The following is a 25,402-nucleotide window of genomic DNA, read 5'->3' on the forward strand; positions in this document are numbered from 1 at the left end:
CTTTTGGGACACAGTAGATTTTGCCCAAGTCTCTTCATTATCCTGAATAAACACTGTTCCTCTTCCTGACTTAGTCTATCATGTCCTGATGCTGGGGTGTCTTTAAAGGGTTGGGGTTTTACTCTGGAGTCATCATTTTTCTGATTCATCAAGGCAAACTCAGCAGATCCAGCTTAGAATTAGACAGGAGAAAGGAATGAGGGTAAAGTTACATTTTTTTTTATGTCAGAAGGAGAAGAAGGTGCTACAGCTGCTCTGCAATTGCAAGTCTGGTTTGTGTGCCTTTAACATTTTCACCAAGTGCAACTCAGTCCACTGAGTTCTTGATTACCTTGGACCACCTGAGTGAGAAATGTTGGTGTGTTTGATAGTCAAACAAGGGCATGAGAGGGACATGAACCAGGGCATTTCCAAGCTCCTTCTTGGTGGAGTGGATCAAACACTGACTTACAGACCGCTCACAATGAAGCTCTAGTTAAGAGTCAGTAATGGGGTCTTTGTGATTCCAGGGTATCAGAAGAGGCTTGAAAACATCTTGAGGTGTTGACAGCATTGCCTTCACAGACAAGGCCCCATGTTCATCTGCTAAACACTGAGATTTTCTTCCTCTGGGCTCAGACTGGGACTGATACTCAGGAGACATTTGGGTGCCAAAGATGCGTTTCTTTGCACCCAAATTTCTGTTTGCACATGAGTGTAGAAGATAGTCTGTATTGTCTCTGCATTGGAGAAGTTCTGATTTGTCATGTTCATCCTCTGCTGGAATGTGAATCTGAGTGTGCTGAGCATAAGGCCTTGAGCATTAGTGACCTGGGGAGGACTGAGTGCCTGGGCCTTTCCTGTCTCCCCTGCCTTTGAAGCCCTTTGGGATGATGCTGCAAGCTGAGCTGTTTGTTTTTCCATTCATTGAATTCAGGCAAATGAAGCCCAGAGGATTATAGGGCCAAACTGTTGTGACAATACCGGGAGAACTTTGTGGAGCTCCTGACAGACACCCAGGTGCTGCTGCAGGACATCTCTGCTGCATGGAGCCTGGCTCCTGCAGAGAGAGATATGAACAGGCTCCTACACCTGTGCAAGCAGATACAGAGTTTTCATCCCCATCTGGGGGGAAATACTGGAATTCCTAAGGACTTGATTTACTACCTGCCATTCTGGGTTTCGGGCAGTCTTCCAGCAGGACTTGGTTTAATGATTCCTTAGTATTCTGTAGTGGGAGTGGGGCAGGCTGATGTATATGAAGCTGAAGATTAGCAACTAAGAGTGGCTGATTTGAGCTCTGAGGAGAGATGTTTGTTCACAGCAAGCTGAGGGAATGGCTGATGTGTTTAGGTAAGTGGTCCCCACTTCAGCTGCACTGTGAGCCAAGTCTGCAGCAGGTAGGACCAAGGACAGGCTGGGTCTGGGTGAGCCTCAGTCATGCCCTTGTTCCTTTCAAGTCAGAATATTCTATACTTCTAGGGGGTTCTGTGTCTGAGTGTGATGCAGGAGGCAGGTGGAAGGGGTCCCTGTTAGTGCCTCCCTGAGGGTCTCTCCAAGGTGATGGAGCAGGTTGTGAGTAGGAGGCAGTGGTTTCATCTGCCTTGTGTTGGCAGTGCTGGAGCAGCAGTCCTTGTCTGTCTCTGCTGTTTGGCAGCTGCTGATGACTGTGCAGGAATCTGCATCCCCAAAACTGTTCACCAAGGATATCTAGAAACAACCCAGCTCAGAATTTTTCTTCCTCACAAGTGTCCTCCTACTCTTTCCCTGAGTTTCTCCTGCTGCTGGCAGCAGCTGCTTTCTAACTCCTCATCCCTCCCTGGCCAGTAACCTCTTTCCTTCCAGTGGCTCTCAACACTCATGTCCCTGGTAAAACAGTTATAGCTGGAAAAGCACTTTGGAAAACACAGCTGCTTTGCTTGTGGCTCTGTGCATGCAGGTTTTATAATAAGCAAACCTTTGAGAGCTGGCCACCATTCTGTGGTAGCAGTCAGATGGAGGCACATCAGTCTGAGAGCCCAGGGCTCATCAGAGGTCTCTGTGCAGCCCCCATCCTCTCCTCTCCATAGCCTTGTCTTTCAGTTTTCCTGCTTTAAAACCTAAACCGTACTTGTACCTCTAAATTGTTGTCAAACTCTTACACAAGTGGGAGGAGTAGTCAGCTTTGTGGTGCTTGACTTTGTGTGCTGGCCCTGTGGGCACAGAGCTGGGGTTCACCTGCAGCCAGGTGCCTCCATCTGATCTCCCCCATCCCCTCTGTGTTCTGACTGGCAAAACCAGTGCCTCTGATCCCTGGTGCATGCAGCCAATTTTCATGTGGCTGTCCTCAGATAGGCAAATTGTGCCTAGGAATGCCTGTTCTTTGCAGAAGTTGGAATTGCCCGAAGTTGGACAAGCAGTGAGAAGGGAGGTCTGCAAGGACCTCATGCTGGATGTCAGTGCTGCAATTAGTACAACCAGAGCTTGAATGTGGTAGTTTGGTGTTTTCTGTGCCATGAAGAAGTCACTTCTGTTAACAGCTCAGCTTCAGGTTCTTCTTGTTTGTATTCTTAATACCTTTGTTTTTTATTTTCACCTTCAGTGGCTATCAGTGAGAACACAGCCTTGAGATCCTGCAGCATGGCAAGCTGATCTCCAAGCCATCCAGCAAAGAGAAGACCTGAAGGGCTTGGCTTTGGGGTAGGCAGGGCTCAAGGAAGCAGTGAAGGAGGTATGATGGGATGTTGTCATAGCAGGCATGATCTGAGGCTCAAAGGGTGGGCAGGTCCCAATGTGCCCTGAGATCAAGGGTCACTGCCTAAGCAGGGAAGCCATCCAAAGCTGGAAGTGCCCCTTTGCTGAAGTGAGAGTGTGCCGGATATTTTATTGGGTGTTTTATAAAAATGAGGGCCTACAGGAAGGCTGGAGAGGGACTTTTTGTAGGGGCAAGCAGTGACAAAACCAGGCCAAATGGCCTTAAGCTGACGGAAGGCAGATTCAGATTAGATGTGTGGAGGAAAGGTCATGACAGAGCACACTCACCTAGTGCAAAGATGACCATAACAATGCAGTTTGTAGCCTCAGACTACTTTCTGAGTTAATTTTCTTAGAACGTTTCAATTTAGTCTTGCTCTGTATGCACTTTACAGATAAATACCTCCCTGTGAGGGTCTGACAGCAGTAGGACAATGTTACCTGCTATACTAGTTTGGCAAAGTTGTGGACAATGCACATGCAGATAGCAATTTGTTAACTCCAGAACAAATGCAGAGCAATAACCACATGTGAGTCCTGCCCTGAGCTGTTTGAGGCTTTCCAGCTGAGCCCAATTGTAACTTTGCATCTATCGTTTGAAAGAAAATGCTTAACTGAATTTGGTGCTTTAATGACAAGGATACCAGAGGGTCATGAAGGTAATTGCAGGTGTGTATTCTCCTGGAAAGGATGCAAATGTGACTTGCTTATTCTGTTTGCTTACATATATTTTCATCTGTTTCCCAGCATATTGAGATTATTTGGACTGCAGAGTCCTCTGGGATGTGCTGAGTGTGGTTTTTAGCCAAGTACAGGCCCAATCCATTCCTATTTTCTTACGGTGCCAGAGCTGCTTAGCTGACAAGCAGTGTGGAAATACCATCAGATTGCTGGGGAGTTACAGGAAAAGCAGTTTGCTGTTAATATGTCAGGGTTTTTTAGGGATAGAAGGTTTGATTACTTCATATGCAAGTTTGGGTCAAGGCTGTTGGTTTTTATGAATGAACACAAGCCTCATGGCTTTGACACTGGCCATCGTTTCATCGTTTCATGACAGGCAAAGCTTGTCCCCCGTGTGCTGGGGGCAGGTCAGCCTCTGAACCCTGGGCTTGTTGGCCTGCCTATGGTCTTGAGCAGTGAGGAAATGCTGCTGGGGTGGAAAGAGGGAGTGGGTGACTGGGAGCAGAGCACAGGTAGAAGAAACCAAGGATCTTGATTATACAAGCAACATGATGCAGAGTCCCCAGGCAGGTGCAAAGGAGAGCTGCTTCATTGCAAAAATCAGGCCTTTTTAAGCAGTTAGGACATTATCAGTTACATTCCATTGAAGTATAACAAATACAATTCAACCAACGACCATAAACCACAATGTGAGCACATAATGGTTATATGCTTGTTTTTCTACCTCCAATTCAGCTGAGTCACTTTCCCACAGCCCCCTTCTGCATAGCCAAAGTAGCAGACCTGAGCCATGATTCTGCAAGGGTAAAAAAGCCCTTATTTTATAAGGTTTTACCTATATTCAGCACATGATGACTGATGTAGTTGTAGGGCCTGGAGGATGACAGCACATGCTCCACTCCCATTCCTTGCCTCAGTGGTCTCCTGAGAGAGGTCCTATGCTGCAAATCCAATATTCATTCCCAGTTCAGATCTACATTATCTCTTATAGCTGTAGCAAGAGCTGCCACCAATCCAGCTGGCATTTTCACCTGGTCATGGCTTTGATTTCTAGACAAAGGGTGATTCTTTCTTATCTGCCATTGATTCTGTCACCTTCGGATGCTGCAGGCACTTGTCCCACTCCCCCTGACTCTTGTGTCCGTGGGATGGGCCAGGGCTGATGCCCTGATGACTCTGGAGCAGATGAGCCAACAATTCCTGTGTCTGTGAATGTGCAGCCTGAGTGAACTCCTGGGCACCTCGGCGTGTGTAGCAGAGGGGCCTGGGGAGTCAGTGTGGCTGCTCTGGCAGCTGCTGCCTCTCTGGCAGCAATATCAAAGAGAGCAGACTGCTGCCACTGAGTGGCTTCTCAGGGCTTCAAGCCAAGGTTGAGATGAAATCAAGCAAGAAGCATCATCAAAAACAAAAGCCATGGAAAATGTTATTTACTTGGCAAAAACATCTATTCTAGATGAAGTGTCCAGAGGAGGATTGTCAGATACCAGCTTCTTGCTGGCATCCTACAGATCTTTGCACTGAATTTCCATATCTTAATTTTGAGGCCAGGCCAGTCTACTCAGCTCTGACATCACTGCTTACCAGGCCCACATATTGCAAGTGACTTTATGGACCTTGTAGCTTTTGGCATGAGATATGAGTGATAACTGCAGGCCTCATGTCAGGGAGGTGTGAGTTTCCTATTATAAAACTGAGGAGACCTTACATTTCTGGGAATGTTTGTGCTGCATGGGAGATCCATTCTGTTTGCACATCCACAGGAAAACAACAGTTTTTGCATCTCTACTGCAAAAAAAACCCCAAAAATTCTGGTAATTAAGTTAGGTGAGCCAAAGCACTTGGAAGGCACAGAGCATCCCTGTGGAAGAAACTGCATCCATCATCCAACCATGCTCAGCACTGCGAGTAATGGATTGCTTTCTTTGGTGGAGGTACAACGTGGAATCTCTTGGCTTCTCCTTTGAACCCTGCTGTAGTCAGAGCACTGTCATTCTTGGCAGCTGGTGCGTGCAAGGGCAGGGTTTGGCTCTTTCAGCCAGCTCCATAACCTCCTCCCTAGCCTTCTGCTTTCCAGGGCTCTCTACAGTCATTTAGGAGATCATATTTGTCAAGATTGGTCTTACTCTCAAATATCAGAAATGTGTCAAGAGCTCTATATAAAAGGCTTTTGCTCTACATGGTTTTGTTTAAATAAAAAGACATTTGCCATCTCACTGGTAGATTGAAAAATCATTCTTCACTTAGGTCAGAAAAACTGACAGGATTGGTTGAAAGGATGTGGAAAGAAGTCTTAGAGGTCATGAGTCAAAGTGACTTTGATAGAGCAGGACAGACTGGAAACCAGTTTTCCAGGCTGCTGTTCTCCCTTGATGTGTTTGCAGATTATGGATCACCACTTGTGTCTTAAGATTTCCAGGGCCATTGATATATGTCGTCTGGTCTTTATTTGGTTGGAAATCTGGGGCAGTGGTGCTGTGCGAGGGGACACTGTGCTGAGCTCTTCCCACAGTGAGGAAGGCAAAGATGAAGTTTTTCAAGCACAGGATGAGTTTTCCTGTACAGTGGCAAAAGGAGAAGTCTGTGCCAGTTTCCACGGTGACACAGTTCAGGATTCTCATTATAGTAAAGAAGACAAATGTTTCTGTTTGTATTTTGATTTCTCCCATACATAGATTTCCTGTGGGTCTTTTCGGTAGATTGAGATCCTGGGTGAATTTTCCAGCTTGTGGTTTTTGAGGTGATGGTGTTACAGGGACTCGGGAAGGCATTTGTGCTTTCTAAGAAATTAACATAATGAGTGGTTTAAAATACCTCAGGGCCCTGAGCAGAGGACTCAAAAGGGTCGTAGCAAGATTATCTGTTCCTTTTCAAGGGGACTGTGTTTGTGAAGTGTTTCTGAGATTTCTTGTAATTAAGGGCTGGATATCTACTCTTAGTGGCAGATTTTGATAGTATCATACCTGAGGCTCAGGTCTGCAAACATGGCTGTAACTTCATGTGTCTGAGCAGGAGGCAAATGCTTGGAAGCAAGAGTTTGAGAAACAAGCTTTTAGGAGAATCTGGCCCTGGTTCTTGGCATCTCATGCAGACCCTTGCATGTGTGGTGGAGAAATTCAAGGATCAGTCTTTATGTTTCTAACCATGCATGGCCAGAACCACTTCTGGGCAGAGCTGTGTGTCACCATTGTGATGGGACAACATATCTGATGTGTGTCTGCTGCATCTGAGCGAGGAAAACTATGTAGGAGCATTTGGGAGATGGGAGACTGAGGGGCAGATACTCAGTCCTACTGGTCACCACCAAAACCATAATTGCATAGGTCTCCTGACTGAGGGAAGAGGGCAGAAACCTGGGATCAGGAGGTAGAAAGTGAGCAGTGAATCCCAATTTGAAGTTCTGGACAAAGATAAGGACAAGCCAGGAGGTGCCAGTGCCAAAGAAGCAAAGGAATCCCAAGAAAAAGCTTCTTCCAAGAGTTTTGTCTGCAAAGCCTGTTGCAAAGATTGTCATGAGGTCTTTCACTTCTACTGCCACCTGAAGGTGCACATGAAAGGCTGTCAGGTCGCCAGAGAAAAGCAGATCCAGCATAAAGAGTGTGGCGAGGTCAGGTCGACAAAGAATGAGCTGGAGAAGCATCAGTTGGAGGTCTACAGGATGGTGGGGATGGCCAAGAAGAAAAAGAAGAGGAAGAGGTTCCCCATGGCATGTGACATCTGGAAGAGAGTTTGCTCATTCCTCAGGTAGGGTTGCTGGGAGCATGGGTGTTTAGATGCAAGTTTGGACAATATAGTAAAGTAATAGTCTGAAATGTTGTCCTCTTCTTCCCTTCAGCTCTTAGTGAGAGAAACGTGTGAGAAACATGTGCTCCATATGTGAGAAACACAGCTCAGCTCAGTTTTCCTGCCCCACTGAGCACAACCACTTTCTGAGTAGTTCTTCCCTAATTGGTTTTCCACGTAGCTCATCAAGGAAAAGTAGGGCTACTGGCAAATCTGAAAGTCTCCAAAAATAACCAAGCTGTTCTAGTTCCTGGCTGCTTTAGCAGGATGCATGTGAGGAACCAAATCTCTTTGCCCTTCCTGGGGCAGCTCACAGTGTTGTGGCAGACCTCCACATTGCTGCAAGGGAACAAGAATTCACACCAAAAGGAGATCTGCAGTGAATGAGACAAGGATCAGGGATTCAGCTGTGTTCAGCTCATCAGGGACAATGGAGAAACAGAATGAGGTGTTAGTGCTTATCCAGTGGAAGGACAAGCTGGTCTTGTACCTGCTGAGCACAACTCCCCTGGTCTGTTGTTTTCTACATGGCTTCTGACTGTCATTCTGTCCCTGCAACAGAATCATAGAATGTCAGAGGGGTTGGGTTGGAAAGGACCTTAAAGCTCATCTTGTTCCACTCCCTGCCATGGACAGGGACACAGCCCAGGTTGCTCCAAGCCCCATCCCGCCTGGTATTGGACCCTTCCAGGGGTGGGGCAGTCACAGGTTCTCTGGGCACCCTGTGCCAGGGCCTCACCACCATCCCAGGGAAGAATTCCTTCCCAATATTCCATCTAAACCTGCTTTCTTTCGGTTTAAAGCCAACAGCTTTGGATGGTAACCATGGTCGTTGCAGCAGTTGTCAGGACTATCACAACAGGACCCACCACTCTGATGTCTTTGCAGCTCAGAATCACTGCTCCTCCAAGTTCTCCTCCCTGCAGTGCAGCTGCTGTGACAAAACCTTCACCAGCACTGCTGCTCACCAAAAGCACATCAAGGCAGAGCACACAGGTAAGAACCCATTGTAAGTGATGTAGTGACTGCTTGGAGAGAGAGAATCACAGAATCATTTAGGTTGAAAAACTCTCCAGGATCTAGTCCAACCATTAACCCAACACTGCCATGTTCACTAGCAAACCCTGTCCCTAAGTGCCACATCCACACATTTTTGAATGCTTCCAGGGATGATGACTCCACCATTGCCCTGGGCAGTTTGTTCCAATGACAGACCATACTTTTCATGAAGAAATTTTCCCTGATCACAGAATATGCTGAGTTGGAAGGGACCCACAAGGATCATTGGGTCCAGTTTCCTGGCCCTGCCCAGCACCATCTCCAAGAGTGTCCAAGGGTATTTTCCAAATGCTTCTTGATCACTGCCAGGTTTGGTGCTGGAACCACTTCTTTGGGGAGCCTGTTCCAGGGCCCGACTACTTTCTGGGTGAAAAGACTATTTCCTGATATCCAACCTAAATCTCCCCTGACACAGCTTCAGGCCATTCCCTCAAGTCCTGTCACTGGTCACCACAGAGAAGAGATCAATATCTGCCCCTCCTCTTCCATTCATGAGGAAGTGGTAGATGTGATGAGGTCTGACCTCAGTCTCCTCCAGGCTGAACAGACCAAGTGCCCTCAGCAGCTCCTTACACAGCTTCTGCTCAAGGCCCTCCACCATTGCCATGGCCCTCCTTTGGACACACTCTAATAGTTATCTTTCTTACTTTGTGGTGCCCAAATCTGCTCCAGCACTCGAGATGAGGCTGCCCCAGTGCAGGGCACAGCAGGACAATCCCCTCCCTTGCCTGGCTGGCCATGCTCTCCATCCCTGCTGTCCCCCAGGACACGGGTGGCCCTCCTGGCTGCCAGGGCACTGCTGACTCAGATCCACTGACCAGGACCCCAGGTCCCTTCCTGCAGCTGCTCTCCAGCCTCTTGTTGCCTGCTCCACCCACACACCCAGGGCTGCCCCATGCCCAGTAAAGAATCTGGCACTTTCTCTTGTTGAACTTCACACGGTTGGTGATGGCCCATCCTCTGTTTTGTTGAGGTCTCTCTGCAGGGCCTCCCTGCCTTTGAGGGAGGCAACAGCTCTTCCTGGTTTCGTATCCTCTGTGAACTTGCCTCATATTCCTTCCAGTCCTGTGTCCAAGTCATTTATGAAAATGTGGAAGAGCACAGAGTCTAATTCTCCCCTGGTGCTATTTGTGACTATTTCCTCTTGTCCCATCACTTGTTATGTGGGAGAAGATATTACTGCTCCTGAGTGGGTCGCTGCTGGTGAGAGACAGACGGTGAATCTTGTATCTTGATCAGAAGGCTGATTTATTAAGATATTATATATAATGCATTATTACTATACTAATAGAATATAGAGAGAGGTTTGCAGAGCAGCTAGGCTAGGCTAAGAATAGATAGAAAGAATCTATAACAAAGTTGTGTTCAATGACTCAGTCCCCTAGCTTGCACTGGTGATTGGCCCTTAATTATAAACATAGAAAATGAGCCAATCAAGGTGCCCCTGTTGCATTCCACAGCATCTGATAATAATTGTTTACCTTGTCTTCTGAGGCCTCTGGCCTCCAGAAGACGCAGAAATCCGAAAGAAAGGATTTCTGTGGAGAAATGTCTGCGACAAGAAGAGACTGATGCAGTTATAACTCCGATAGCACAAGGCTGCACATCCTGCTTTCCTGAAAGTCACAGTAGATTCTTGTGAACTGTAGTAGTCTCTTCTGGCTCTTGCATCTTGCTCAGCATCTCATCTCAGCATCTCAGCATCTCAGCATCTTGCAGCTCACTTGCTCCCCGCTGCTCCTCTGAGGATGCTCCTCATGCCTGTGTGCAGGTGTGGTGGTGATGAAACACTAGAGAGCTGTGGTCTTGAAGGTCTCCTTTAAAAGACCCTGAGAGCATGTTTTTGTATTCTTGGCTTTGTTTGCAGATGTGAAGTTCCATGAGTGTGAGTCATGCATGGAGCTGTTACCCATGCTGGCTCTCCTGTAGGTGTTGCAGATATCTTTCATTAAAATCCTGCTGGAGCTGAGAAGTTTCAGCAACAAAGTGTAAACAATGGTTATCTGCTGCTGTGGAATGCAGCAGGTGGATCCGTGATTGGTCTCCTGTGGATGTTTGGATTTACTGACCACTCATGGCAGAGCTGGGTCTCACTCTCTGCTGGGACACAGACCTTTGTTATCATTCTTTTCTATTCTATTCTTAGCTTAGCCAGCTTCTGAAGAAGCCATTTCTTTTCTATTTCTTTTTAGTATAGTTATAATGTTATATATATATATCCTAAAATAACAAATCAAGCCTTCTGATAATGGAATCAACATTCTCGCCTCTTTCTTCACCTGCAAACCCTTGTGACCACGGTCACATGCAGGTTCAGTGAAGTGCAGGCACTCAGGTCTGTCACCTTTGCTGCTGTTCAGGTTACCTGTTGAACAGTGATGGTTCCTCTTGGTGATGTCTGAAATGTAAACAGGAGGGTGAAGAGGGACATGGTAAGGAAAAAGTGTGAAGAAACAGAAAGTAAGGATGAAATGGAAAAACACTGGGTGAGGCTGGGACATGTTAAGCTTTTGGACCTACTGGAATCATGGAAAGTTATGGATTTGATTGTTACAGTAGAGAAGAGAGCTAAGTGTAGGTGAGGACACAACAGCATGAGGAGATGATGGATGGAACCCCAAGCTCTGGGTTTGTCTACACAGCTAGTGGGAGACTCAAGAAAAAGTGAGTGTAGCACTAGAAAGATGAGCGACAAACCTGGGCTTGGGGACACCATGTCAAGGACCCTTTGAATCATGGAATTGTAGAATGGTTTGGGTGTGAAGGGACTTCAAAAATCATCCAGTTCCATGCTTTGGCAAGTTTGCAAGCTGTAAGGGCAGAGTGAACTGGTAGACCAGGCTATGACAAATGGTGGGTCCCCACAGAGCATGGGGATAGCAGGAGAGAATATAAATCAGGAAACATTGGAGGAGACTGTGGAGAGCCTGGTTCAAGCATGGCTTAAAGAAAGAGGCCATGAAGGTATACAGGTGATGGGAAAGTAAAAGGCAGCTGTAAAGCAGCAGTTTCCAGGCTTGATTTTGTAAATAACTAGGCTCTCAGACACCTTTTCTATAAACAGCAGAATTCTCAGACAGTCTTCTCATAACAGTCCTTGGCTGCTCTGGGAAGAGATATGAAGGTTTGGAGAACTTTTCATATCACAGTGAGAACACTAATTTTGGTTTCAATAAACAACCACGGGTATTGTAAACAAAAGGAGGGGTTAGAGTTTTCTCTGTAGCCTATCGTGAGCTCGGGTTTTGCAATATGCATGAAGTTAATTAACACTGTTATAAAAGGTGACTGATTTGATCAATAAATCGGAGTCGATGCTGATCAACAAAGATGGGTCGTCTCCCTTCGCTTTCAACAGGAGACAGCCAACAGCAGCCTAGAGAATGAGGAAGAAGACCTAGAAAAAGCTCTCCCTGAAAGTGGAGAACCGCTGAGTTGGGTAATGATTTTGGAATAGCTGGATCAGGAGATGCAAGCTAGGCCAGCAAGGAACAGTGCTGGATGGTATGAGGGAACAGGAAGAAGGGATTCCTGTGAGCAGGGTCAGCTACAGTTGCAGGTAAACCAGCTGGGCTTCTTAATGCAGGTGCTGCAGGGAGCCAAAATGAACCCAAGCAGCCGCAAACTGACGGCCAGTGGTGCAGGCAGGAGGAGGGACACTGAAACGCAGTTCCTCCTGGGTGTCAGCCATGTGCCCTGCCCATTGCAGCTCCCTGTGCTCTCAGGCTGGCCCTGGTTGTCGCAGGCCAGACTCGGACAGTGCTTCTCCCACAGCTTCCCAACCGTTGTGCTGCTTGTGCTGCTTCATGAGGGCCCTGCAGAGCCACGTCACCAGCCAGCACTTCACACAGAAGATAGCACCTTCATGGGTGAGCTCTTCCCCTCCCAGGGCAAGCTGGAGGGTACCTCAGCACTGAGCATCCCAAGGTGACCTCCTCCCAAGCCACCACTGCCCAGATTGGGCATATAAGAAGTGTTCTGTGTCACCTTGTTCACCCATCCTTCTCTCCTATGCTTTTATTCTTCCCAAATCCACTCTGTGGGCCCTGTTGCCCCTTCTGCTCCATGATTTCCCATTCTTGGAGTGGTCTATGATGCAAACCCCAGAGCCCACAGTACTCTGAGATTTCTGTGCTGGCATGAAGCAGGTTTGCTGGAGGGAAAGCTGCTCAGTCATGACTTTAAGGAGCTGAGGAGGAGGATTGGCAGTGTGTGTGGAAGTGCCTGGTTACTCAGAGGTTATTAACACCTTGATGATACCCTGTGACACTGCAGCTGTTTTGTTGGAGGCCCAGTGCTAGGTTTGAACCCATCCTCATCCTCTTCAATATCTCATCCATCAGTCAAGAAGAGTTCCTTGGATGAGGGAGTCCAGTGTGCAAGAATCCGTGGGATGGCATTCCTCCAGTGGATAATCACAGAATGTTTACTGTCTACGACTGCTTGTGGAGCTAAATTATAGCAATTTGTGGAGAGAAATATTTAAATGACTCTCCTGTCTTCTTCTTTTGCATCTTTGGTGTGTGTATTTTGATGTTCCCTATTAGTCTCATGCCTGTTGTAATTGCAGAGGCTGTAGTGTGAAGCTAAATGTTATTACCTGAGCTGAGGCTGGGAAAGGTGTGAGCAGCAAAGGGGTCCAGGGGAAAGTGGTGCTGTACATGTCTGACTCTTGGGTCATCTTCCTTCCACACAGGTGACTCAGACATCAGAGCAAGGAGCAGCAGAGCACATAAACTCTTTCGATGATGCCAAACTTGTGATGTTGCCCAAGTGAGACAAACTGGCTCTGAGGTGGTGACTGTGGAGAATTTGTTTGATAACAGTCACTCTGATGTGTGAAGAAATCAAGTGAGGGACACGGGAGGTTGCCTGTGCCTGGCACCTGGTATCCACTAGGCTTGTTCAGGACCTCAGTGTGCTGCTTCACCTGGGAGATTCGGGGCTTCTTTGGGAAAACAATCCCAGGCATGCAGCAAGCACAGCATAACCACGGACAGGGGAGGTTCATGGACATTTACTGCCTGAGAAGTGTCCCTGCAGTCAGCCACTGGTGGAACACTCGTCTCCTCCAACACATGAGAAATAAGGCAGCAGAGGAAAAGATGGGAATCAAGTGCAATGCTCCACTGCTGTGAACAGAGAGCAGAGGACTGGTACAGGACAAAGCTGGGGCTTATGGATAAGGGAAACCAAAAAAAACTGTCCTGAGAATTTAGGTTGGAGATTTTTATGGCTGAATCAGTGATGTGCTCACAGGTATCTTCTGCAAGGTGTAAGGGCTGCTTTGTTCCTTCTTCTCTCACCTGTGTTGCTGTGCAGCTGGAGAACTTCTCCAGAGAAAACAGAGCTGGAGAGCTGACCTTTGAGCCTCTCTTCTCCAGTAGACACTTCCTGGGAGTGTGCTAAATTACTTCAGCACTGTTTGGATGGCACCTTGTGCCACACAGGTCTAATCCCATCCATGTTTTTGCTGTGGTCTATTAGGAAGGAGGCTCCCAGGCATGGCTGGGCATATCCATCCTTTCTGTGAGCAAACAGCCCTAAGATCTGCCTCTAATTCACCAGGGACATTCTGAAAAAAGGGAAGGAGCTGTGCCTGTGTGCCAGTGTCCCTTGTGGCATGGCACTAATGAAGGTGTTGGAGTGTGGGATAGCTGCTGTGACTGCACATGAACCTTCCCCTGGCACATGGGGCACTGCCTTGTAAAATGCACTCAGTACCTGCTGTAAAGTTTGCTTCTCTGGTGCTGGCATAATGCAACAGCTTCATTGTGCACACCAGTTCCTTTGAGACTAAATTTCATAAAGCTTTTTTATCTGCAGCTTCCTAAAATCTGATAATTAATGGCTTGCTGAATCCATTATGAAGTGCAATTAGATGCAGGGTTCCTGTGGCTCCGAGGGGACTGGTAGCATTTATCTTCCTTTTCCTCATGCCAAAAGGTTGAGCCTGCCACTGTGATATTTACACACAGAGGGGTGATCCTGCTGGATCCTGGAGCCTGGGAGCACACTGTGAGCAGTGCCTGTTGTATCCTGCTGCCCAGAGCCACAGCAGCACCAGAGGGGGACACATTGGAGCTTTCCAGAAGCATCTTGAACCAGCTGCTCAGGGTCACCACGCAGAGATGGTGGCATGTGGGATCTCAGCACCTCAGGACTGGTGTGCAGAGTGACCGAGACCACCCTTGGGGGGCTCGGGAGTCCTGGAATGTTGCCAGAAGTGTCTGGTGGCTGCACTTTGATCCTGCACAGGAGACGACACCTGTATGAGGATGGGAGGATTTCACTGGGTGAATGGTGAAGGGATAAGTTAGTTAGAGTGAAACACAGGTGTTGAAGTGAGGGGAGAACGACCAATCCTTTGATGCATCAAACTCGATTTATTGATCGATCAGTCAGCTTAAATAATAGTGTTAACGAACTTCATGCATATTCTGAAATACAGGTTTATGATAGGCTAACAGAGAAAACTCTAACCACACCTTTTGTTTTACTACGCCGTTGATTGTTTACACAAAACAAAACCAGTGTTCTCACTGTGATATGAATGGTTCCCAAAACTTCCACATCTGTTCTCAGGGTGCCATCTTTTCCCAGAGAGGGTGTTACACTTGTTATGGGAAGACTGCCTGAGAACTTTATTGTTTATACAATGGTGCCTGAAAGAGTCTAATTGTTTATAGAAGTCAGGCTGGGAACTGCTTCACAGCTACCTGTTACTTTTCTCTCCTCAATTGCATGGCTTCATGGCCTTTTTCTTCAAGCCATGCCTGAACTAAACTCTCCACACACAGGGTTTAGGATTTCTGTACAGGGGGGGTCTAAAGAAGTAAGATGGAGGAATTGGGGCGTGTCCTGTCCTTCTTCTTCTTCTTCTTGGCCTCCATCTTCTGTGGTGATGTTGGCACTTTGGGATTGGTTATTACTAAAAGTGCACTGGTTAATAAGGGTAAAAGGTATTGGGGAAAAATGATAAATATTGTATACGTAATTTTGAGTATAAAGATAGGTGACTGCCCCGGGGGCTCTCAGTGTGCTCATGGCTGGCTGCTGTGCAGACTCTGTTGGGCCGAGAGAAAATCTTTTAGATAAACAATTAATAAACACCGAGACCGAGAAAAGATCTGAAGCCTCTTCTCGTCCTTTGAAGCGCGGGCTGTCCAAGGCCACCCCGGGCCTTTCCAGGCCACCTAAACAGCCGAGAAACGGACAGTGGCACAGGAGCGTGCCAATGTGGCTGTGCCCGTGTGAGAGTTTGTTCCTGTTAAAACTTGAAGGAAGAAGAGAGCAGCAGAGCTCTCAGGAGAGGGGCTGGGGGAGCTCATGGCATTTTGTGTGTGTGGCAGCAAGCTTATAAGTAATCCTGCTGAAGCGTCTTGAAGGGCTCCCATGTATGGTCCCCCCAAGCTTTGTGGGGATGGTGACATGGAGGAAGCAATGAGGTTAAGTTGCCACTAAATCCATGAATGACCAGGAGATGGTGCTCAAGGCCTTGAGGATTAGTGCTAGTGCCCAGGTGCACCTTTGTGGAAGCCCCTCTGAGCCTTCCCAGGCCTTCCCCAGCTCCTGGGCTGCCACCTGTGCAGAAAGCTTGAGCTACTGTCAGGATGAAGGAAAACTCCAAGCCCTGGACAGGTCACCTCGAAACCCTGAATATATCACTGCTTAAAGAGCCTGAAACTAGGCCTTGGCCACCTCTGGAGAGAGTGAAATGCACCTGTTACTGAGGTGAAGAGGTGAAAAACCTGGGATGCCCCTTGGCCAGGAGGAGAGGGGCCAGAGGGTGAACTGCTGGAGCCCATCTCTTGCTTGCCTGGGCACTGTGCACAGCACTTTGGATGAGCAACGGGGATAATGACAGAACAAGCAACTATGGCTTGGTGGTTTCAGAACAGATGTGTTGGGAGGAAAGCAGTGGATTTTGTCCCACAGGCTGGTGAAGCTGGAAGCTGTTCCCCATTTTCTGAATTTGTGGGGGCTGGGAGTTGTGGAAAGCGTGCACAAGCTGTGGGAGTGCTCTGGCATGGGAAATGGGTTAAACAGTGCTTTACAGGTGTCCTGGCTTCTATGTGTGAGCAGGGAGCACTGCAGTCAATCTGATCTCTCTTCGTTCCTGGAAAACTGTGAAGGGAGGAAAAAGGTTCAGCAGGGCTTGAGGAGAAGTTGTTTTATTTCTAGTCCTGTCCTAGGGCAGAGGCAGCTCAGACAGGGCAGAGCATGAGCATGGGGCCTGTTGGCTGTGCCCTTTGGGCCTTGTTGCTGGAGTGTTACCACAGCCAAAAGAGGACAATGTAGGTGTTACATCAGGAGTGGTTCAGGCTCACCTGCCCTGTTTGGGGCCATCTCTCCTGCCTTCCTGCCCAGCAGGATCCTCTGTGGATGTATCCTCAGCAGAGTCCTGACAGCAGCACACACCCAGCAAGAGCTCTGCAGTTTTACAGAGTCCATTGAGCATCTCCCATATTATTATGAGGAGATAATAACTCACATCCCCCCACTCCTGTTCCTTCTTGATGGATGAGATATGCACAGCAGAGCAAATTGCAGTGTTAGCAACACCTATGTTTTACCTGGGAGGGAGATGAATTTCCCAGGACATGTCCTGGTCTGGTGTGTACCACACTGGAGATACTGATTGCTGGTGATTTCTTGTTACACTATGATTTTTTTTTTCCTCTGTAAAAATAAAATATGGAGAAGGAGAGATGTGACTGTGGAGTTTCATGTGAAGCAATTCTCTGGAAGGAAAAATCCTTCATTTTTCAAAACATGATTTTGTCAAGACTTGTCCTGGGTGCTGGGTGACCTGTTGAGTTTTGGGGGGGTCCTGTGCCCCTCTTGACCCTGGTGCCATCCTCCAGGGAAGCAGAGAATCTGTTTTAAGGTCAGGCTAGATCATGAGACCATCCTGCCCTTCCCTGTGTCCTGTTGCAGCTGCCGATGCATTTGGGGAAATGGCAGAGTGCCTGTAACGAACTGGGAAGTGACATCCCATGGAGGATGTGAGATCAGGTAATGGTGGAGTGACAGGACAAAGGGGAATGACTTTAAGCTGAAAGAAGGTAGATTTAGAATGGAAATTAGGAAGGACTTCTTCCCTGTGAGGGTGGGCAGGCCCTGACACAGCTGTGGCTGCCCCTGGATCCCTGGCAGCCCAAGGCCAGGCTGGATGGGGCTGGGAGCAGCCTGGGGCAGTGGAAGGTGTCCCTGCCATGGCAAGGGGGGACACTGAATGAGCTTTAAGGTCCTTTCCAACCCAAACCATTCTATGATTTATGCATCTCTGTCCTGGTTTAACCCCAGCCAGCAGCCAAACCCCTTGCAGCCACTCGCTCACTCCCCACCAGTGGTATCGGAGAGAGAATTTGAAGGGCAAAAGCTGGAGAACTTGTGGGTTGAGATAAAGACAGCTCAACAGGGAAACCAAAAGCTACACACACAAGCAAAGAAAAACAGAATTAATTCCCTGCTTCCCATGGGCAGGCAGGTATTCAACACCTCCAGGAGAGCAAGGCCCCATCCCATGGAACAGCAGCTTGGGAAGGCAAGCGCCGTAACTCCAAATGTCCCCTCCTTCCTCCTTCTTCCCTCCAGCTTTACATACTGAGCATGATGTCGTGTGGTCTGAAATACCCCTTTGGTCAGTTTGAGTCACCTGTCCTGGCTGTGCCTCCTCCCAGCCTCCCCTGCATCCCCAACTTCTTCCCCAGCATGGCCTTAGGAAAAGCAGAAAAGGCCCTGGCCCTGTGTAAACCCCAGTGAGCAATAACAAAAGCACCTCTATATTATCAACCTTGTGTTCAGCACAAATTCAAAACACAGCCCCACATCAGCCGCTATGAGTTAACTCCACCCCAGCCAAAACCAGCACAATTTCCTTGCATTAAGGGTGCAGGACTGAGCCTGTGACCATTAGTAAATGTCTGTTTTCTACACAACTCCCATTTGTGACTGGGTGTCTGTCCTGTTGCTGTGGGATCCTTTGTGTGGGGTGCACTAGTGGCCCTGAGCAACCCTCACTTGACATTTCCCATGTAAAGTGTCATTTCACAGCCCCCAGGTGCTATTTTAACACAGTAAATGCAAATTTGGTGCTCTAGGCTTTGTTTTGGGGTTAAGGTTTTGTTATTTTGAAATCCAACCTGTCCTGTAATCAGGTGCAAAGATCTGCTTGCTCAGAAGTGAGGGATGGCAGTGGTGGGAGCACAGAGGCAGTTTGGATGTTTCTTGAAGCCTCTTGTGAGGAGAGCAGGAGAAGAATTGATACCAGTGGTCTGAAAACCCTCCTTGTGATTTGGACAAGCCCTGGCAGTCCCAGCTGATGCTGATGTCTTGGCATATTCTATTATTGATCTGGCAGACTGCCAGCATGTCCCCAGTTAATCTGAGCACTGGAAAAGGGAAGTGATGTCTCCAGTGGCCTCCATCCAGCTCAGCAAACCTGAGTGCCCTTTCACAACACAGACATGAGCTGCTTCAGCAGCCAGAGGCGCTTTCCCAAATTCTGGTGGTTTGCTGCAGACAGTGAGATCTGAAGCATGTCCCCAGGAGATTGGCTCGGTGACCTTCTGTCCTGGGGAGGAGCAGGCTGGCTGGTGGGTTCAGCTGCCTCTCCAATTTATGTGCCTGAACCCCCAGTACTGTCAGCTGTACGGGGCCCCCTTCAGTAAGTCACCACAAGTGCTGATTTCCTGTGTTAACACAATAATTCCTTTTATTGGGAGCAGAAGCTCTTGCTCTTCTTTCCCTTCACTGTTTATGATCACTCAAGGTAGGAAATCTACCCAGACTTCTAATCACGTTAAGCCAATTTGATAAAGTGTAGTTCTTAGTCCATGTAATAGCAGACACATGGATGCTCGGTAAGTTGTGGCACAGAGCTCTCATCTCCAATGGGAGACACCCATGGACTGGGCCACAGCACTGGTTTCTGTGACCTGCAAGGAAACAGAAAGCCCTTGCTGAGACAGAGGCTGAAGGAGCAGTAAGGAGCAGTAGGATCTGAATTGCCCAGCACATGGGCACAGTTGAGCACCTCTGTGCCTGGGAAGAAGCAATGCTGGCTGCATGGGGACGGGAGGGAGCTGGTCAGACATGTAACCTCATCCTGAGGGCTGCTGGTCAGAACTAGAGGCATGCAGAGTCCTGAGCGATGTTTTTTGGCTTTAGGAGCTGCTTTTGGCATGTCACAAGGCATTCTGTGCTGCCCCTGCTCTGAGCCTTGCTGCAATGACATGGCATTGCCTACAGCTGCTCACCCATAGCAGCACGTGACATGTAAATGACAAACTGGAGACTGTGCAGGAAACGACTGCCAGCACGAGTCAAGAGGTGGGAAATCTGCCAAAGAGTACAAGAGTGAAGGAGCTCAAGCTGCTTGGCATGTCTGGGGAGTGAACTGGTGGCAGCCTTTGCCCCTGTGCTGGTGCTCACTGCCATCTCTGCTCTCTGGCAAGTGCTGAAGAGCATCAACACTAGTCAGGGTTGATCTGTGCAGAGCACAGATGCTTAGATTGGCCTTACTTCCTTTGTCTTGGACACCCTGGAGATGCCCAGCATTGCAAGCAGTCCAGACAGTGACCTTTCCACCTCTGATGGGAGTAGTCAGTCCGTGTCTTGCTCCCAGGGAGCTCAGGGTCAAGTCTGTTGGGATGCTTAGAGGCCTGTAGCATATGGAAAGCTCTTCTCTGTGCCTCTTTCCTGCTGGCCCCAGAACCTCCTGCTGATGGGGAGGGTTGGCCAGGATGGGTCTGGTGTGCACATCCTCGCTAGCAGCACAAAGGAGCTGCCAACAAATGGGTCTGTCTGTGTAGATTAGATCTAGCTTGGGACTGTGCAAAATTGTCTCCGCTCATAGGTTTTCCATCCACTGGAGGCGTCCTGCTGGAGATGGAGTTTGCCCTTCTCCTCCTGGCTGAAATAAGGTAAGTAGAGCCCTGCCTTGGGTTTCAAGCTGCCTGGGGAGATAATCTGTGCCCCTCCAGCTGTGCTGAGCCTGCTGACGGGTATGATGTGAAGCTGCCTCTCTCTGCCCAAGGAGGCCAAGGCCATAAGTCACCTACTTGATGGACTCGGCCTTCTGGTCACCACTTTGAAAGGGAAAAGTTAAACTCCAGCCCTTGCCAGCCACCCTTGTCCCTCCACTTTGCTGTCCTTCACCTGGACTAGGTCCCCAGCCACTCACCCCAGCCCTCCATCCACATTCCCCTGTTCTGCCATCACCCAGACCTTCTTCACAAAGCTCATGCTGCAGAGGTGGCACCTCTCAACATGTGTCTGCCCATGCTCTGCTCTCTGTAGAGACGTGTAGAGGCACATCTGGACGGCCTACAGCTGCAGGTAAATACAGCTGCAGGTAAATAGTTCCCATTCTGGCCTTCTGCAGGAGTCACAAGGAGGGCTCTGTGCTGGGTAGAAGATGGGTGGGATGACTGGTAAAATAACCTCGGCAATTACAAGTGAGGGGGTTGTTCCCTTTATCCAACTTGTGTTCTTTTCATTTTTTCCAGCTCAGAGGGTCCAGTGAGATATTGCTTAGAGTGGAGCTGCCCCATCTGTTGATCCTTAATGCTGTGCTAACCTCACCTTGGTTTAGTACATTGCACTTCAGACCTGAAGTTGTTTCTTTTGTCTCTGAGCATGTAAAGCTGTTACTCTTGAGCTGTCTGGTAGACATGGGGCTTTCTCCAGCGGGATTATAGTTGATGGTGAGTTTGGTGGCACTCAGGAGCAAGCCAGATGATCCCCATGGTGAGTGTGAACTCCTGTTTATCACCGTGCGTTCCCCTTGCCCCATGACCGGTCTCTGTGAACAGTGAATTCCCTCCCCAGCTCCCTCCAGCCTCTCACACAGACTAACCCAGATAATCCTTTGCTATCTGCCACATCTCAGTAGATCTATTAAATACACACGAGTTCTTGTGTCCTTGTGTGTAACCAGGATATGCTCAAAGATTTCAAATCCCCCAGTGTAGGATTCTTATCAAAGTTTCTGTCAAAGTCTAAATAAATACACCCCTTTTACTCATCCATTTCTCTGTGGCTCTGAGGGTTTTTCTGTTTTAAAGGCAAGGCATTGCTGTTCCCACAATGAGCTGGTTCACATCATTGGTGGTACAGCAGGCCAAGAGCTGATGGGAATCCGTGGTAGGGGACTGGATTTGGGGTTCCAGGAGCTTTGCACAAGTGAGACTGGGTCTCCCTGCAGCTCTAGTGGAGGATGAGGACAGAGGGGACTTGCTTTGGGGGTTGGCAGTGACTCATTTAATGGTGATGAAACTAAACCCTCAGGCTTGCCATGCGTCAAGACTCAGCCTGTGTCCCTCTGGGATGTGCCCAGCTGTTTGCCAAGTGTTGGCACTTAGCAGGGCCAGCAGAGCAGGTAGCACAGAGAGCACATTCCTGCTGATACTCTCTTTGCTGGGTGCCAGTACCTGTCCCCGCCTCCCTGGCTCTCTGCAAAGGGCTCTACCACTCCTGCATTCCTAATGCAAACATTGCAGGAAGATGATTCAGCACTTAGCAAAGAATTGCAGGTGCTCCAGAGATTATTTTGAGCATTTGGAGCAGCTCTGGGAAGTGATGGGGTGCTCAGGTCCCTGCACTTCTCCATGTGTCAGCCACAGCCCACACAGGGATGTGGGACACAGCCCTGGGACAGCCCCACGCACTGCTGTTGCTGTGTTCCTGTCCCTGAGCCTGCCTGGCTCCTCTGCCCCTTCCAAAACCCTGCAACACCAGCAGGGATCCTGCACTCCCCTTCCCCTCAGGGAGCAGGCAGCTCATCTTGCCAGAGCAATCGAACACAATTTCCTTTTTCTGTGTCACAGGCTCATTCCTGGGGTTGTGCTCAGGCCAGGTGCTTGCAGAGAGAGGTCTCCTGTTGGGAACAATCCCTTCCCCTGGGCTGGAAGGATTCCCCAGGCTGTATTTTGAGTGGGGACTAACTGGTGTTGGTTTAAATATGGAAACTGATGTCTGCCATGATGGGAAGCAAAAAGAATCCAAAAGCAGCTGGAATCAATGGCTGCAGATGAGGGAGATGAATGGAGCCCTAAGCTGGTGATAGGCTTCAGCAGGAGTTGTAGGATCTTCTCATCCCTTAGGGACACTGTCTGGGCTCTGAGGGTTCAGACATTGGCATCTCCAGTGATCTCTGATCCTCAGAGCACCTCTGCTGGCTTGGCCCTGTGCCCCACTGAGCCCCAGCACTGATGGCAGTGCCCTGGATGAAACCACACTGCTGGAGCTCTGAGGATCCTGAACAAGCTGTTTAATCTGGGGCAGTGATGAGGGCTGGCGCAGTCTTCCTCCCTGCTCTGAGGGGAGCTATCTCCACCCTCTGGTCTTGTGTGTTTGGGGCAGGTCTCTGCTCATTGAGGGGTTACTCTATTTAAGAAAATGCCCTTTTCTGGCCCTGCTGACTGTGCCATGTCACTCCCTGACTGCAGTGAGCTCTCCTGCTGAGTCTTCCTCCATGCTCTTTCCTGCATGTCCTGGACAGGCTGGATGAGGTTTCCCCTCACAGCCCTGTGGAATCATGGCCCGCATGATCCCCCTGTCTGCTGAACCTCTTTGCCTCCAGCCTTGTCCTGGCATTGCTGATGGCCCTGTTGGCACTGAGAACGGGCACTCAGCGTGGCCGCCCTGCCCTGGAGGCAGCAGGGAGGTGATGGGGGGCCCAGAGATTCCCAGCTGCCTGTCCAAGGGATGGTCTAGGAGGGCATCTTATATGCCTGCACAGGTGGATCAGGGCACTGGATGGCTGCAGTGGGAAAGGGGGGAGCAGGAAGGTGCACACACAAGCCTTATCTCAGAGGAGGGGCAGGGACAGACCCAGGCAGCTGTTGCTGGGCAGGATGATGGAAGAAGAGGATTATGACAAAAAACAGTATTAACAGGGTGTGCTTCCCCACCTCACTTTTTTTTAAATGCAAGGTCAGATAATGCAGAACACAGCCACAGAGATTTTGGCTCAGATTTCCCAAAAAAACTCCTTTAATCTGTGATGAAGCTTGAGACATCTCCAGCACAAAGAGCTGGGTTTTTTTAAAGTTGTTAACGCCTTAAAAGAGGGGTTTAGGAGAGAACAACATTTGGTGTTGATTATAATCTCACGGCATGAGTCTCTAATATCCCTTGTTCACACAAATAGATACACCCAGCTACCTCCAAAGCATCCTTCAAGAAAATCGATGAGGAAATGGGATTTGCCATGTTGGTCCAGCTCACTCAGGGTCCCCTCTTCAGAGGTGACTGGACTCATGCCCTAAAGGTGGAAATCCTCTGCCAGCCACATGAACATTTCTGCAGCAGCCTGAGAGGGAAAGAAATCCCTTTGGAGCACTGTATCCCCTTATATTTTAAGTAAATATTTTGGCTATCACTGTTGGAGGGCCAAACCCTGTTACACTGCTGCAAAGCCTTTCGTGTTGTCCAGGTTGGAATTAATTTAGGGATTGGTTGGCAGGACTTGCTCCAGGCCCCCCTTATCTAGGGAGGCAGTTCTAGGAAACTCCAACAGTTAAATCATTACCTCAAAAAGAGCAAAACAAGGGAAATCTGATGGGCACTGTTGATGTTGATGTCACCCATAGAAGGATGCCAGCTGTGTGTCCTGCTGTGCCTCTCTGCTGTTACACCCTGAGATGTGACCAGCACCACCAGTGTGCCATCTCTGAGGGCTTAGTGCAGTTGGGAGAAAAAGGTACAGCAATGATTTGAGCAAGGTGTTGTGGTGAAGTAGGTGATTTTCAGAGCTTCTGTTCAACCTCCATTTACTCTGTGATTGCAAATTTTTGGCATATCTCTTCAATTTTTCCCCTGAGGATTGAATCCATGGCTTTAACTGTTTTTCTCTAACTGGAACAGAGAACTATCAGAGAAGCTTACAATGTTTTGGATTGGACAGGACCTAAAAGCCCACCCAGTTCCACAGTGGCAGTTCCACCCCCTGCCATGGGCAGGGACACCTTTCATTATCCCAGGTTGCTCCAATCCCCATCCAACCCAGGCTTGGGCACTGCCAGGGATCCAGGGGCAGCCACAGCTTCTCAGGGTAACCTGTGCCAAGGCCTCCCCACCCTCACAGGGAAGAATTCCTTCCTAATTTCCATTCTAAATCTACCCTCATTCACCTTAAGGCCATTTCCTCTTGTCCTGTCACTACAATGCCTCTGAAAATGTCCCTCTCCAGTCTAAGCAAATCATGAACTCAAGAGTGCTGCTTCCATTCTTCAGCTAGAGAAGATATGGAGCAAACCCAAAAGACTTTTAAGTGTGGGCTTCAGTGCAATCCTCGTGCCAAGACAGGTTGGAGCAGGACAGCTCAAGGTGGACTGTTTGTCTCACCGCGTTCTTGAGGAAGGAATATCTGACTCAAAAGTTATGCCACTTATCCAGGGTGTGTGGTACCTCAGCCTGAGCCACAGGGAGGTTTCCTGCGGTTCAGGTGACCATTTGACAGCTCTGTACCCACTGCAACAACCCTGTGAGAGCACTGTTATGACTGTTCCTCCTTTTATGATGAAACAAAGAGGCAGTTTCTCACCTATTCCACTTCCCACAGGTCCTACCAGCTCTGTCTTAATGTGATTTGGACCCAGCTCTGGAAGTATCAAGCGATAGGTCCCTCTGTCCCTCTGTCCCTCTTGTCCTGGTGATGTTCATCTGACTGTGGAGAGTTTAGTTCAGGCATGGCTTAAAGAAAAAGGCCATGAAGCCATGCAATTGAGAGAAAAGTAAAAGGTAGTTGTGAAGCAGTTCCAAAAGCAGTTCCCAGGCTGATTACTATAAACAATTAGACTCTCTCAGGCATCACTTTATAAACAATAAGGTTCTCAGGCAGTCTTCCCATAACAAGTGTAACACCCTCTCTGGGAAAAGATGGCACCTGGGAACAGATATGGAAGTTTTGGGAACCTCTCATATCACAGTGGGAACACTGGTTTTGTTTTGTGTAAACAATTATCGGTATTGTAAAACAAAAGGAGTGGTTAGAGTTTTCTCTGTTAGCCTATCATGAACCTGGATTTTGGAATATGCATTAAGTTCGTTAACACTATTATTTAAACTGGCTGATCGATCAATAAACCTGAGTTCGATGCATCAAAGGATTGGTCGTTCTCCCCCCACTTCAACATCTGACCATGCAGGCTCCATTAGT

General features: G+C 48.5%; 1 protein-coding gene across 1 annotated transcript in view; it reads left to right on the forward strand.

Moving 5' to 3' along the window:
* Positions 1-13,087, forward strand: part of ZBTB40 (zinc finger and BTB domain containing 40) — a 33,959-nt gene extending 20,872 nt beyond the window's left edge. Inside the window, 15 exon segments of the mRNA XM_058039143.1 lie at positions 917-1,090; positions 1,563-1,727; positions 2,561-2,584; positions 2,587-2,613; positions 2,616-2,689; positions 6,935-7,107; positions 7,109-7,134; positions 8,062-8,169; positions 10,100-10,157; positions 11,978-12,081; positions 12,084-12,134; positions 12,137-12,196; positions 12,927-12,992; positions 12,995-13,055; positions 13,057-13,087. Of these exon segments, the coding sequence (XP_057895126.1) occupies positions 917-1,090; positions 1,563-1,727; positions 2,561-2,584; positions 2,587-2,613; positions 2,616-2,689; positions 6,935-7,107; positions 7,109-7,134; positions 8,062-8,169; positions 10,100-10,157; positions 11,978-12,081; positions 12,084-12,134; positions 12,137-12,196; positions 12,927-12,992; positions 12,995-13,055; positions 13,057-13,087 (1,202 nt within the window).
* The last annotated feature ends 12,315 nt before the right edge of the window (positions 13,088-25,402 follow it).

This window comes from Melospiza georgiana, chromosome 22 (assembly GCF_028018845.1).
Source record: "Melospiza georgiana isolate bMelGeo1 chromosome 22, bMelGeo1.pri, whole genome shotgun sequence".
Classification (NCBI taxonomy): Eukaryota; Metazoa; Chordata; class Aves; order Passeriformes; family Passerellidae; genus Melospiza; species Melospiza georgiana.